This window comes from Perca fluviatilis, chromosome 3, assembly GCF_010015445.1.
Source record: "Perca fluviatilis chromosome 3, GENO_Pfluv_1.0, whole genome shotgun sequence".
Taxonomy (NCBI): domain Eukaryota; kingdom Metazoa; phylum Chordata; class Actinopteri; order Perciformes; family Percidae; genus Perca; species Perca fluviatilis.
This window is the reverse complement of record NC_053114.1, coordinates 10,544,119-10,558,359: the sequence shown is the minus strand read 5'-3', so window position 1 is coordinate 10,558,359 and position 14,241 is coordinate 10,544,119. Positions and strand designations below refer to the sequence as shown.

General features: G+C 42.1%; 1 protein-coding gene across 1 annotated transcript in view; it reads right to left on the bottom strand.

Annotated features, from left to right (window-relative positions):
- The window catches only part of LOC120555948 (mucin-5AC-like), an 81,244-nt gene that overhangs the window by 50,722 nt on the left and 16,281 nt on the right, over nt 1–14,241 (bottom strand). The window contains exons 12-24 of the mRNA XM_039795168.1: nt 13,908–14,018; nt 13,568–13,637; nt 13,070–13,207; nt 12,755–12,919; nt 12,542–12,636; nt 12,325–12,451; nt 7,254–7,509; nt 6,117–6,169; nt 5,770–5,879; nt 5,524–5,675; nt 4,057–4,195; nt 536–646; nt 110–286 (exon numbers count right to left, since the gene is read on the bottom strand). Coding sequence (XP_039651102.1) covers nt 110–286; nt 536–646; nt 4,057–4,195; nt 5,524–5,675; nt 5,770–5,879; nt 6,117–6,169; nt 7,254–7,509; nt 12,325–12,451; nt 12,542–12,636; nt 12,755–12,919; nt 13,070–13,207; nt 13,568–13,637; nt 13,908–14,018 — 1,704 coding nt within the window. The remainder of the gene's footprint in view (nt 1–109; nt 287–535; nt 647–4,056; nt 4,196–5,523; nt 5,676–5,769; nt 5,880–6,116; nt 6,170–7,253; nt 7,510–12,324; nt 12,452–12,541; nt 12,637–12,754; nt 12,920–13,069; nt 13,208–13,567; nt 13,638–13,907; nt 14,019–14,241) is intronic.

Here is a 14,241-nt window from a genome sequence, read left to right as displayed (position 1 = left end):
ATGTCTGTGAAAATTCTTATGTCATGACATGACATAAGCCAGACTGAAACTGCCTTAACCAACATGCTTTGTGTAAAAGCCAAGTGTCAATCATGACTTGATGTTTTACCTGGAACTGCGGGCTGAGTTTAATGAAAAGACTGGTCTTCTGGTCCCACATGAGCACAAGTCCTGGTTTGATCATCACCACCAGATAAATACCCATCTTGTGTACCTGAGCAGGGATCACCTGGCTGCTGCGCTTTATCACCTGGAAGTTCTCATCTTTAAGTTGGAATTCATTATCCTGTGGGCATCAACATCAAATAAACATACATTGTATTACTGTACCAGTTACAGAAATTGAGGTGGAACAAGTAATAACATTAATATATAGATCAATAAATAATTTTAATGCTGACTTACCAAAGGAATTATAAGGCTTATCAATCATATGAAAATAATATGTCCCAACCTTAGTGATTATCCTTTGAGCCATAGTATTCTGATGTAGTGTTTGAGGCACATGTACACAGTGTACGTGTGTTGTGTTTACCTCCAGGAAGATTTTGATGGTCTTGGAGCAGGTGGTTCCTGTGGTTCCACAGGGAACATTCTCAGTGATAATTCTGAAGCTTCCATTGCTCTGACCCGTGCCACAGTAGTCCTGAGTAAGGCATAAACATTTAAATACATGTATTGCAATAGCCATACATGTATTTACATTCAGTAAATACCTCTCTATGTAGTAGTTTATTGATAGTGGCAGAGTCTGCCATTGACGCACTAGATTCAGATTGCCTACCTAAGCCTCAGGGCCTCACAGGAGTCAAATGCAGCATGTAATCACGCATAATTTTATCTCACTGATAACCACCTCACTGTATTCGGATACAGCTGTAGGATAATTAAATAAACGTTATCTAGCTGGATAATGTTTCTGCTAATTTCCTGCTGCTGCTTTGAATTTTGTGTTCCGATGGCAAAACATTAGGGTTGCTTTTAACAAGACAAGGGTCACTATGGACATTTTTTTTTTTTTTGTGGATCATTTTTAAAGTGCCCATATTATGAAAAAAACACTTTTTCTGGGATTTGGGGTGTTATTTTGTGTCTCTAGTGCTTCCACACGCATACAAACTTTGAAAAAAATCCATCCATGCTGTTTTAAGTGAGATACGGTTTCTGAATGTGTCCTGCCTTCAGTATCCTGGTGAGCTGTTCAAAATCTGCACGGCTTTCTACGTCACAAGCTGAAACAAGCTTGTTAACCGCAACCGTTAGCATGCTAGCCTTAGCATGCTAGCCTTAGCATGCTACCTCGTTCTCAATAGCAAAGCACTGCTGCAACACACACCAGTTCACCATAATCTACAAAAGAACTACTTACATGTGCGCCCTCATTTAGAAGTCTCCCAGCTAATCCTGCCTTTTAACTGACCGAAGTTGGAGAAACAACCTTTCATTTACTGTATATAAACACCGCGGGATCGGGATGTAGCCTGGAACCCTCCCACGCCAACAGACACCATAGATATACATATATACTGACTGAGTTTATACCGTTCTCTTAAAGGGGTGATAGAATAATTATATAGGGTATTTCACACTGTTCCTTATGGTCTCATAATGGGGTATGTGACATTGGTTGGGCTGAAAATGGCCTGGTTGATATTTTATTGGCCCTTATGCATCCCTGTGTTTTGGCCCTATTTGTAACAAAAGCTTTTCTTCCAAATATGGTATGGTCATGAATATTTAGATGAGCTGCGCGCTGATTGGTTGAGCGAATCCCCCATACACATACATTAGAGACGCGCGCTGATTGGTTGAGCGAATCCCCCATGCACACACATTAGAGAAGCGACAGAATCTCATATTCCAAACACTGCAATGTTTCATTACCAAATTCACTTCTGAGACTTTTTTATGCGAGAAATCAACTATATAAAGCTCAAATATGGGCCGTTTTACGAAAATTGATGGCTAATTGCAAATTTGGTAAGACGTGTCCTCACAGTCTGACGAGAAAGCAGCAGCCTGCTGGGCTCCATACCCAGGGCAAAGTCACCCTTTGTGGATTACTGCACTACGGGGCTCCGCGGCTGGCTCCCAGCATAACTATAATATATTTACAGTTTGAATCTCATCAAGGCACTTATCACAGCTACCCCAAGGTCTTACAAAGCTAACGTTGTGTCCATTTTCAATGTAAGGCATTTTTATGAACGTCAGGCGTTTTGTTAGGAGAAGCAGCTAGCTAGCTATATGTCCCATTCAATACAATGGGAAAAGATCGCTGCTAGCTAGCAACACTTTCGGCATAACTATAGTAGCTATATTTACAGTTTGAATTTCGTCACGGCACTTATATTAAATCACAGCTATCCCAAGGTCTTACAAAGCTAACAATGGTGTCAGATTTCAATTTAATGAATTTTGGTGAACACTAGCTAGGGGTTTCGTTAGCTGCGACTGTCCCTTCAATCCTAGCTATGTAAATCACGGATAGTTAGCTTCTTTTTTGACGTAATTCGAGTATATTTACAGTTTGAATTTCGTCACGCCACTTATACAACATCTACCTAAAGGTCTTATAAAGCTAACAATGGTGTCTGATTTCAATTTTATAACTCTTTTGTGAATTTCAGAGGAATTCTAAGAGGAGGCTAGCTAGCTCTCATTGATAGAGCTAGCTCCATCCAGCCGCAGGCTCTATCAATGAGACTCGCGGACAAGGTGTTTATTTTACCGATCGTTTGTTGAAATAACTCAACACATTATAATTACACACATTATAAGATTAACTGGAACCTGTGGTAAGAGATTGCTGGCGTAACAAGCTCGCTGACCACTCTCACTCACACACACGGGGCATTTAGCAGGAAGAGGGGAGCTGCAGGCCCTGGAGCTCTGTCCAGGCAGCGGCGTCACAAAACGGTGACTTTGCACGGGTATGGAGTGCCGTGGGCTGCCAGCCGTGACAGAGCTCAATCTACCTCACAGCAGGCCGGGGTCTGTGAAGGAAGGCAGGCAAGGCGGCGAGGCAGCTACACAGGCAGCACCCCGCTGAACTCCGACACACAGTCGGACAAAATTTGCAATTAGACATCAATTTTCGTAAAACGGCCCATATTTGACCTCTACATAGTTGATTTGTCGCATAAAAAAGTCTCAGAAGTGAATTTCATGGTAAAATAGCAGATGAACAAAGCATACAATTTCTCAGATCTGCCCGACCTAGAGTCAGAAGACTAACTGATCTCAGGTGTGTAGCCTATGCAAATGTTGGGGCGTGACAAAGATAGAGACTAGAGCCAAATGAGGAGGAGCTGCTGAGTTGACGTCAACTAGGCGGCTTGTTGAGATTTTCAAATTGTGAGATTTGCAGAGGAAAGAGTTGTCAATGGGATTTTGAGGTTCTATGTATGTCCTAGTTACCCACTAAACTGTCATTATTCAACTATGACAAGGTAAAATCGGTTTTGCATTCTATCACCCCTTTAATACATCCATGGTTTATACTATAGCCTATATCTATGACACCAGCAGCGTGTCTGAGGCTCCCAGGACGAGGGAGCTCCGAGGTTCCGTCCACCGTCTGCCTGCCCCCTCATCCTCTGCTCCTTTCTCCCCCTCTCACAGCAGCAAGCACCTGCCTTCGTTCCCTGCATTTTCTCCCTATTAACCTATAAAATGACGTGTTTTCTCAAGCGGGACAGGAGAAGACACAAAATCAATGCATCTCTATTATTGTGTGGGCATAAATTCTCAGAGTTTTGCGGGTGCGGGCAGGAGTGGACATACATATTGCGGGAGTGGGCGGGAGTGTAACACACACGTTGCGGGTGCGGGCGGTAATGGTAGAAAACGCGCAGGGCTCTACTGCACACCTCCAAAAGCACAAGAAAAGATCAAATCGAGGGCACGGTCTCTGCAGATAGGCTACAGACACCACCACATAATTCTAGTAGGTCATAAGTGATGATTGAGAGGGATTACTTTGTACTAGTCTATACATTGTTTTTTAGTGAAATACTGCATTTTATATATTTATTGATTCATCTGCTACTTTACCTGTAGGAGTGTGTATTCACACTCTCCATTGAAGTCAAACCTCTTGTCATCAAATGTGACGTAGTGACCGTCGCCATAAATCCCACAAACTGCATCACACTCATTGGTGGTACATGTGAACTTCCTTTCATTACAGTAGCTGGGGAGACACACATCAGAAACAAACTTTTAATTAAAACCTGTGTAAAAAAAACATTGCATTTTTTAAAGGGTTTATTCAGCAACATCATCTGGAATTATTATTTACTAAATCTAAATTTAGAATGTAAAAACCCTTGTACAAATTGGGGTAATACTTTTCATGTATGTTGCATTATGCTCTGCTCACTATACAATTATAGTTATAAGCACTCATAAATACTCATAATGCTTTACATAGCATTATGAGTATTTATGAGTATAAATATAATAACTACTGCTACTACTGTATTTTATAATGACTTATAAGGTCAAGTATCATAATACTTCATACTTTATGGTCATTGACTAAGGATCATAGTGTATTATAATTCTATAGTTAAAATACATTATAATCTTTTTATAATGCATTATAACATGATTAGCTTCTTGTTTTTGAATTTCAATTTGTATTACTTGGTAAAGTCATAACAGACATTTTGTGGATGATAAACCAAACTATGATTACAGAAATGTTGTCCATGTATTCATGTAGTTTCATTAAAAAAAATAAGTTCCTGAACTTGAGACATATTATTTAACTATGTGCATTGGGCTTTTTTGCTTGCTAATATATATATTTTTTTAACGTAATGATGTTTTCTGTTTTGTTTGTTTGATTGTTCTTTAGTTTGTTAAAGGTCCCATGGCATGAAAATTTCACTTTATGAGGTTTTTTAACATTAATATGCGTTCCCCCAGCCTGCCTATGGTCCCCAATTGGCTTGAAATGGTGATAGGTGTAAACCGAGCCCTGAGTATCCTACTCTGCCTTTGAGAAAATGAAAGCTCAGATGAGCCGTTCTGGAATCTTGCTCTTTATGAGGTCATAACAAGCAAGGTTACCTCCCCTTTCTCTGCTTTGCCCGCCCAGAGAATTTGGCCAACCCACTGGAGAGAGACATCATGGCTTTCAAACGAGAAAAGTGGCAGTTGGTCGAGGCCACACCCCCACCCTCCACCTTGCCCCGCCCTCTCTCCTCCTCAATAGCTAGAGACATAAAAATGGCACATCCTAAGGAAAGCTCATTGTGGGACTGGCTCTAGTGGCTGTAATTCTGCACCAAGGCTGAATTTTGGGAAAGAGACTTCAGATATAGTATTAGGGGACCACTAAGGTCTATATAAAAGCATCCAAAGAGCAGCATGTCATAGGACCTTTAAATGTTTTAAATTGAAATGCAATCTGAAATCTTTCTTTATGTGAGCAACCTCTGTGAGAGAAATATATACTGTGTGAATTCCAATGCAGGTACATACTATAATGTGTATGTAAGGCACTGTACAAACCATGTGTTGCAGTCCACACTCAGTGTCTGCCCAGGTTGATAGACCTGTCCATTGTGCAGACATGGACAGCTGGTCTCATTGATACAGCCTCCTGCTCCATCTGACACAAGGCCATCAGGGCACATGCAGCCAGATGTACAGCCTGTACTTATCTGTATCCAAACAAATTAGGAGGTTGTGAGCCTAACAGGGCTTGTGCATGTGTGTTTGACTTCTGTGAGTGTGTTTGTGCTATGCTGTACTTACACAAGCCATGTCAAGGGTGCTGCAGCTCTTCTGACACTCAGTCCCAGTGGTCCCAGGTTGACTAGTGGAGCAGTCAAAGTAAACCATGGGGGCAACACATGATGGTGAGGCTGGGAAATGATAGAGTATTATGATCATGTCAAAATTCCAGATGCCATACGCACAATTTAATCCAAAATTCCCTGTATTTCAGCAGGACATTTTTTTTTCTTTCAGCTTTGAAGCATCATGATGTGGAAGAGAATTTAAAATGCTTGAACACTCAACATTCATTATATTATTCACAAATTGAATTCAACAGTTAAAGGGTAATTTCGTTATTTGAAAACCCATATGTGGAAACCTACATAGTAGTAGTTCTGCCCCTCCTGAGCAGCTAAGAACCCCTTGTCTGCAGACACTGAGAACAGGAAATGAGAAAAATAGTTAATGTCATCAGCTACAGTAGCATCCTAAATCTTAATAACATACTATGATTGATAGCTACAATGTCCTCTAGCTTGCCCTTTGACTGTCACCTTTATTATTATTATTATTATTATTATTATTTATTTATTTTTTCTTCTCAGTGATATCTTCGCTAGTTCTATTGGTACATTCACATCATGTTGGCAGAATTGATAGAATGGAAAACAAATTTCCTGTTATCACACATCCAATGTGTGTATTAACTGCTGTCTTTTATTCTCTGCTGGCTGTAAAACAAATTACATCCCACTGGGATAATACAGTTTACTTAACTTAAGTTGTATTTGTAGTCACACCAAATAAATTAAAATTCCAGCTAAGTTACCTTTTTTTTTTTTTAATCATGTTACATATTTGCAATAACAACTAATACACACATAGCACATTTACAGTTAGCTAAATTGACTGTATAAGTGTTAAGATTGGATTTTATTTAGATGCAATTGAAAGCCATGGAGGCTTTGCAACAGGCTTTGCTTCTGTTTTGTTGACACTTTTGTGATCCTCTGTTCGATGGATCGCCATTTTTTTTCCTTTTTTTATGAAAACTATTATAACATTTAATATAGACATTTGTGTTCCCCTCAGGATGAATTTCTGGTCAACAGTTTAATGTGTCCAATACTTTGGTTTACGACCACATGTCATTATAAGCATGGTGTATGCTAACATTTGCATCTCAAAAATACTTACAGAGCTGATAATGTTAGCTTGTTTCCATTACTATGACTTTTCCAGAAATAATTCTCTCTATTGTCTACCAAGTACATTATGTTTATGTATACCTTTAATGTATTAGGCCTAATGTATTAAACCATTTTAGGCTATTACCCTAAAATGGAACACAATATCCTGTCCATATTCTCGATTAACAGCTCACTATAAAGTAAAGTGTTGGGTGTTTATAAGCTGACTGCTAAATGCCCAACTCCTGACATGATTACACTCTGCAGTAGTAGTAGTAGTAGTAGTAGTAGTAGTAGTAGTAGAAGTAGTAGTAGTAGTTGTGTATGTACCATGTGAAGCCATCTTTGCTGACAGCCTGTCCAGGAGGAATAATGTTGTCTTTATCGTAGCAGGTACAGCTTTCGCTGGACACACACTGCCCCACCTCGTTCATGTAGGTTCCCTCGGCACAGCCACAGCCATCCACTGTGGTGAAGTTGGTCTGGCAGGAGTAGTCAGCCTGGCTGAGAGAACGGCAGGTACGACTGCAGCAGGTCATGTTATAGTCATACACTGTCTCAGCTGGACACGATGTACTGAATTTGCCTAGTAGGAGAGATAAGATTAGTATGAGAATTAGTATGAGAGTATGAGAATCTGCTAGATGAATCAGATTTTTCATGCAGGTTAATTGTCGATTGCAACTGGCCCTCTAAACAAAGCAATAATTTCATGAAATCTCATTAACTACGCAGCTTGTTTTGCAGGTCATCAGCTGTTTGTTACATACCCAGCCTCTCTCTCTCTATCAGGGTGGAGCCAGACATTGTAAACATTTGTCAACAGCATCATTATCACTTATTACATGGCTTGGTTGAATTCTAAGGCATTCTGCGGTTATTTCTTGATAACAGACATGCATAGCAGAGCATTGCCATGGACGCATTTCTCTTCACTCTGGAGGACAGCTATCAATCCGCTGAAAGAAGTCTGGATAATTTATCAATTGTGGCAACAACGCTAATTAGTTAGCTTACAGTGCAACATGTTTAACGTTACAGGTGTGTCAACTGTAGCGGTGCAAAAAGGAAACAAGATTAATGAGGACATAAACGTCAACATAAATATTCCCAAAGAAGTTCCATTCACTGTGTCTCACTTCACCGCCAACGGAAATGTTCAGTTTAATGTGAATTAGAGCAGCTGATATTTAGGCGGCTTCAGGACCCCTTCGCTTCACGTCGGTGTCTGATCACCCTGTTGGGGTTGTATTTGCTATAACGACCACCTCGCTGTACATTATCCCTTACATATAGAACGTGAGGACACAATCTTCAAAATTAATATTTTTTTTGTTTTCTAGTAAATTAAGTACCTTGAATTTTAGATTAGGTGTTGGTCATTCTCAAGACCTTTCTATCCTCTGCTTTGACTCATCAATCAATCACACCTCCATCTACAGTGCCTGGATCTTGCTGTCATCATGCTTTACGTACAATTACATTTTGAAACATCAAATCAGTGATCACTTGACCACCAAAATAGCCCTGACCACAGTGGACGCCATGGCAGCCCACTACAACAATGCTCTGTCTCTTAGCCTAGACTTTCTTGCCCTCTTTAAAACCCGTACTGTCTCCTTCACCTGTTCAGCTCCTTGGTACACTGCCGAACTTCGCTCCATGAAAGCCTCTGGTCACCAACTGGAGAGACCTTATAAAAGAACTGACCTCACTGTCCACCTGAAGGCCTACAAAGAACATGTGAGCTCCTACAAAGAAGCTCTTTCCAAAGCCAAGATAAATTATTACACCACCCTCATTAGCAACCAGCAAAACCACCCCAGAATGCTATTTTCCACTATTAACCGACTGGTACACCCCATTGACACCCACCAACCTCCGGTTGAACCTGATTGTTGCACCAAGTTCCTGGATTTCTTCCAGGCCAAAGTGAATCTTATCCATCAGCAACTCCTGGACCTGAATCAACCAAGGACATTGCTCCCTCCCCTGCTCATCTGCCTCAGCGCTGCCTCTCCTCCTTCATGCCTGTGGACAACCATCTAGTGAACAAGCTGGTCACAAAAGCCAAGGCTGAAGCCTTGGCTTTTGTGACCAGCTTGTTCCAGTCAGAGAGTCAGAGAGTGATGGCCAGAGTCTGGAGATGTTTTTGAGATGAAAAAAGGCTGATTTCGTGATGAATTTGATTGATTGTTGATTGATTGAGTATGGAAAGAGAGGGTGGAGTCCAGGATTACACCAAGGTGGATGAGCTGAGTGGATGGTTTGGTGAGATAGATAGAAAGTTGTGTAGGATGGATGGGGGAGGAGGGGAACTGAGACTACATGTTGCCGGATAATCTGACCAAGGGGGAGCATGTAGATGGTAAAGAGCATGGGTCTGAGCACAGAGCCTTGAGGCAAGCCTTGGTTGAATGGAGCTGGATCGGAGTTGCTAATGGTGACAAATTGCTTCCTGTGTGAGAGGTAAGACTGAAACCAGGAGAGAGCTGTGATACCAAGGTGATGGAAAATGTTTGAATGGTATGGGAGTTTGTGTCAAAGGCTGCGTAGAGGTCGAGGAGAATGAGTATGCTGATGTGTCCAGAGTTAGCAGTAGTGAGTAGATCAATTGTGATTTTGATGAGGGCGGTCTCTGTAACTATGATATGGAAACCTGCTCCCTGGATCCAATGTCTACAGCCCTGGTCAAAGCATATCTGCCTGTCTTGTGTCCCATCATGGTGGATGTCATCAACTGCTCCTTGGAATCTGGCGTAGTACCCACCTACTTTAAAACTGCCTCACTCACCCCTATCCTCAAGAAGCCAGGTTCGGATCCAGAGGATGCAAACAACTACTGGCCAATCTCCAACCTTCCATTCCTAAGTAAAATCCTGGAAAAAGCAGTTGCCGCCCAAGTCCATCATCAGGTCCAACCATGAGCTCTGTGAACCCCTTCAGTCAGGATTTAGACCATATCATAGTTACAAAGACCGCCCTCATCAAAATCACAATTGATCTACTCACTACTGCTGACTCACATCAGCATACTCATTCTCCTCGACCTCTACGCAGCCTTTGACACAAACTCCCATACCATTCAAAAATTTTCCATCACCTTGGTATCACAGCTCTCTCCTGGTTTCAGTCTTACCTCTCACACAGGAAGCAATTTGTCACCATTAGCAACTCCTGCTCCGATCCAGCTCCATTCAACCAAGGCTTGCCTCAAGGCTCTGTGCTCAGACCCATGCTCTTTACCATCTACATGCTCCCCCTTGGTCAGATTATCCGGCAACATGGTCTCAGTTTCCACTCCTACACCATCGATACACAGCTCTATATCAGCACCAAACCATCCACTCAGCTCATCCACCTTGGTGTAATCCTGGACTCCACCCTCTCTTTCCATACTCAATCAATCAACAATCAATCAAATTCATCACGAAATCAGCCTTTTTTCATCTCAAAAACATCTCCAGACTCTGGCCATCACTCTCTGACTCCATGGCAGAAACCCTCATTCATCCTTTCATAACCTCCCGTTTGGACTATTGCAATGGAGTCCTGTCTGGGATCGCCAGCAAAACCCTAGACAGGCTCCAGTATGTCCAAAACTCTGCTGGTCCTCACCCACACCAAGACCTGGCAGCACATCACCCCAACCCTCATCCACCTTCACTGGCTCCCAATTAAGTCCCGGATCACATATAAAATCCTTCTTCTCACGTACAAATCCCTCCATTCCCTGGCCCCACAGTACCACTCCGACCTCCTCCATCCATACACCCCACCCCGAAACCTGCGGTCCTCAGACGCTGGCCTGCTCTTCTTCAGAGACAGAGCCTTTAGTGTTGCAGCCCCATCCCTCTGGAACAACCTCTCTGCAGATCTCCGAAATGCTACATCCCTGGACATATTTAAAAAACTCCTGAAACAACCTCTAATTCTGTGTCCTTTGGTTTCTTGAAAGGCGCTATATAAATAAAAGTTATTATTACCAAGGGGGGTCCGGGGGCATGCCCAAGGGGTAGATTTGGTTACCATTTACAGTTATATATACTATATATATATATATATATATATATATATATATATATACATCCATGTTTTGTATCTAATTGTTCTTCATCATTCTAAAACAAGAATACAACTACTATTGAGGATGACTTATTTTTACTCCTGACACTAGAGGCTAAAGCTGTCTGATGTTACTATTAGAACAGTTGAAGGTTTAGGATTTTGGCCTTTTGAGGAATCATTTGGGCCCCGCTCATATAAACACACCCCACACACAATGATCTGAAATGCAAGTATCAAACGTGAAACGCAAGTAGCTTTGTGGGCGGATCTCGGGCGCTGTTGCTATTATAACGGCGGGATAAATGACTCTTGCGCCCGACGCAAATCTAAAATGGGTTGGTCTGAAGTAGCTAGGTGTGGTTTGGGGGTAACGTGCAATAAACCAATCAGAGCGTCATCTCACATTCCTTTTACGAGCAGGTGCGCTTGTTCCATGGCGGATTGCTATTATAATGGCGGATTTGCCTGGTGCACGCCAGCAGGAGCTGTCCGGGATGCGGCAAAGTAATAAATGCCCGTCTTGACCGGGTGGCGATGTTGCTGCGGCCTCTTGGGCGCATCTCCACAGTATGGAGAGGATTGCTGCAGCCATGGAGTGTGGGCCTCCAAACACACCACTTGCTCCTGTTGTGCCCCTTCCTCCTCCCCCCACTCCATCTCCGTCCACCCGCTCCCAGGAGCGCATTGCCACTCCCAGACCAGATCCCACCGGAGTGTCCAATCCAACCGGTGTTCAACATCACGTCTCCTTAAGTCCTCTAATATTTCCTCATTTATGTTATCAACACATCCATGATTCATGGAAATGTTGTGTAAAACACAACAAGCCACAAAGAATGCTGCGACTTTTTGAGGACTGTACTGTAAAATGCCTCCTGACCGATCCAAACACCTGAAGCGCATTTTTAGTAAAATTTTTCCTTGTAATTATGTATGGTTTGCAAAAATGGGAACTGCTGCGTCCGTGTAGATGAGAGAAGCAAAGTGTATGCGCGTTGTGCACACGCTACATTATGGCCAAGCATGTGCCCCTAAAATAGCATGTGAATAATGCGCCACTGACTTTAGACTAGCGCCACTGACTTTAGACCAGGTTTTTCCTGGTCTTTGGCGGAATTGTTTTCTGAAACTGCAAAATAGCACCAGGGAACGTTTGCGCCTGAACACGCCTCCTCTTTTTGCTGAACCGCAAATACATTCCCTAATTTACCGATGTGCGTCTGTGGAGAGAAAAGTCCTCTGTGCGTTGGGTGCAAAATAGGAATGATACATGCGTCGGTGTACAAAGGCAATTGCGTTGAGTGCAAGATAGGGCCCACAGTGTTTAACTCACCACAGATGGTCGCCCTCCAGCCGGTGAGCTGGATTCCTGCAGCTGCACAGGCGTAGACATAGGAGGAGATTGCAGCACACATACAGTCCTCACTTATCTCACAGTTACAGCTGTCATACATGCAATTCTGTGAGGAGACACAGTGGACATGGACACATTATTAAGGGGTCAATAGTTTAGATTATTTATCATTTCAACTTCATGTATGCACACTTACATCTTGGTAAATGTTGGGGCTAATGACAGAGTGACAAGGAGCAAACACTCCCTTGGGATCTGCTAGTTTAGAGCACCAGTACTCGGCATAACTCTCTGAAACACAGAAACATACAGAAATAAAGCTACTTAACATTATAGGCTCTGAAAATGGCATGGTGAACTTTACCACTTTGGAGGAAGTGGACTACTTTGGAGGAGAGTCTAGCTGTACCCTGGCTGATACTTTGACGACAGGGGTGTCCAAAGTGCGTTGTAATGTCGGGGCAGCTGGCTCTAGTTTTCCATGTGTTGGCGAACGCTGCAGCAGTGCCCTCCACCAGCCCACTAATCACCCTGAAGTCATCACTCATTATGTCATTGAAGTTTCCACACAAACCTGTTGGGTGAGGTGACACACATTTCAACAGATACCCATGTTAATGTGGAATTACATAAAACACCCTTATGCTGAATATAACTAGTTGATTATAATTTGTAAATACTGGATGGGTTTTTCAGATGCTGAAACAAATATGTTGAGCCATACCAGAGGTTGTTCCTTTGAGTGAAGGGTGAGCTGAGATGAAGACCTGCATCACCGGGGACAGTTGGACCATCACTTGAATGCCCACCTTTAGGCTTATAAGGATGTAGAAGGATGATGGACTGAAGGCACTCAGTTCCGCTGCAGCAGTCAGAAGACATTAAAAAAATCAATGCCACAGCAGCAACATGAAGTACAAGAACTGAGCTTAACTTCTCTGCATGTTGGATAGTAGCCATTGTCACGTTAATCTTCTCATCTTTATGTGGTGTGAACATCTACTGGATCAATAAACATCTTTAAACATGTACATCAACATTTTAATTCTGCACTTAAGTAAATAGATTTATTTACTTGTACTTAAGTAAATAGATTCATTTACTTAAGTAAATGTATTTACTTAAGTGCTAAGGGCTGTAACTAGTGACTCTTAACTGATTCTGAAGGGTTTTGTTAAAAAATGCATTTTCAGCATGCTGTGTATCATTTGAAGTAACTCACGTGTAAACAGTGGAAGCTGAGAAAGAATCTGGTTCACATAGACCTGCCCGGATGCCTGAATTTTAACAACCTGACAGTGTGTGGAAAGACACATCATATCAAACAGGAGTCCAACAGTGTTTCCAAATAATTCTTAGATTTTGTTTGATCCCTGTTTGAAGCACAATTTTGGTGAGGGTTGCACATCTTTGTTATTATCAGGTAAGCCATAAAAACACAAATAGCACACTCTAAACAAATGGGAATCAATGCAAAATATAAAAGTAGCATACATGGATCATGTTCAACAGTGTGTTTTCTGACAGAATAGTGAAGTAAGTAGTAAAGGTAAGGGGCTTACCATAGAATTGCTGTATAAACCCAGAGTTACAGCTCTGAGGCAGGTCCTACTGTCAGCCAGACCGCACTTGACCAGATCCACCAGCACAGTGTATAAGGAGCCATTATCGTGCTGCAACATACATTGGGGCACAACTTGAACTTCAATGATTCAAAGACTGAAAATTGGTGACAGTAAAATACGTCAGAGATAGCGTGTATAGGCAGACTAGGCTATGGCCTAGAGCAGCACTTTGGCAAGGCGGCAAAATGTGGGCTTATAAAAAATGTCAACTGGTTTGTTTCGCCCTCATTTTGTCGCCTTTTGTAATCCATTGGTGAGGACCAGGTCATCA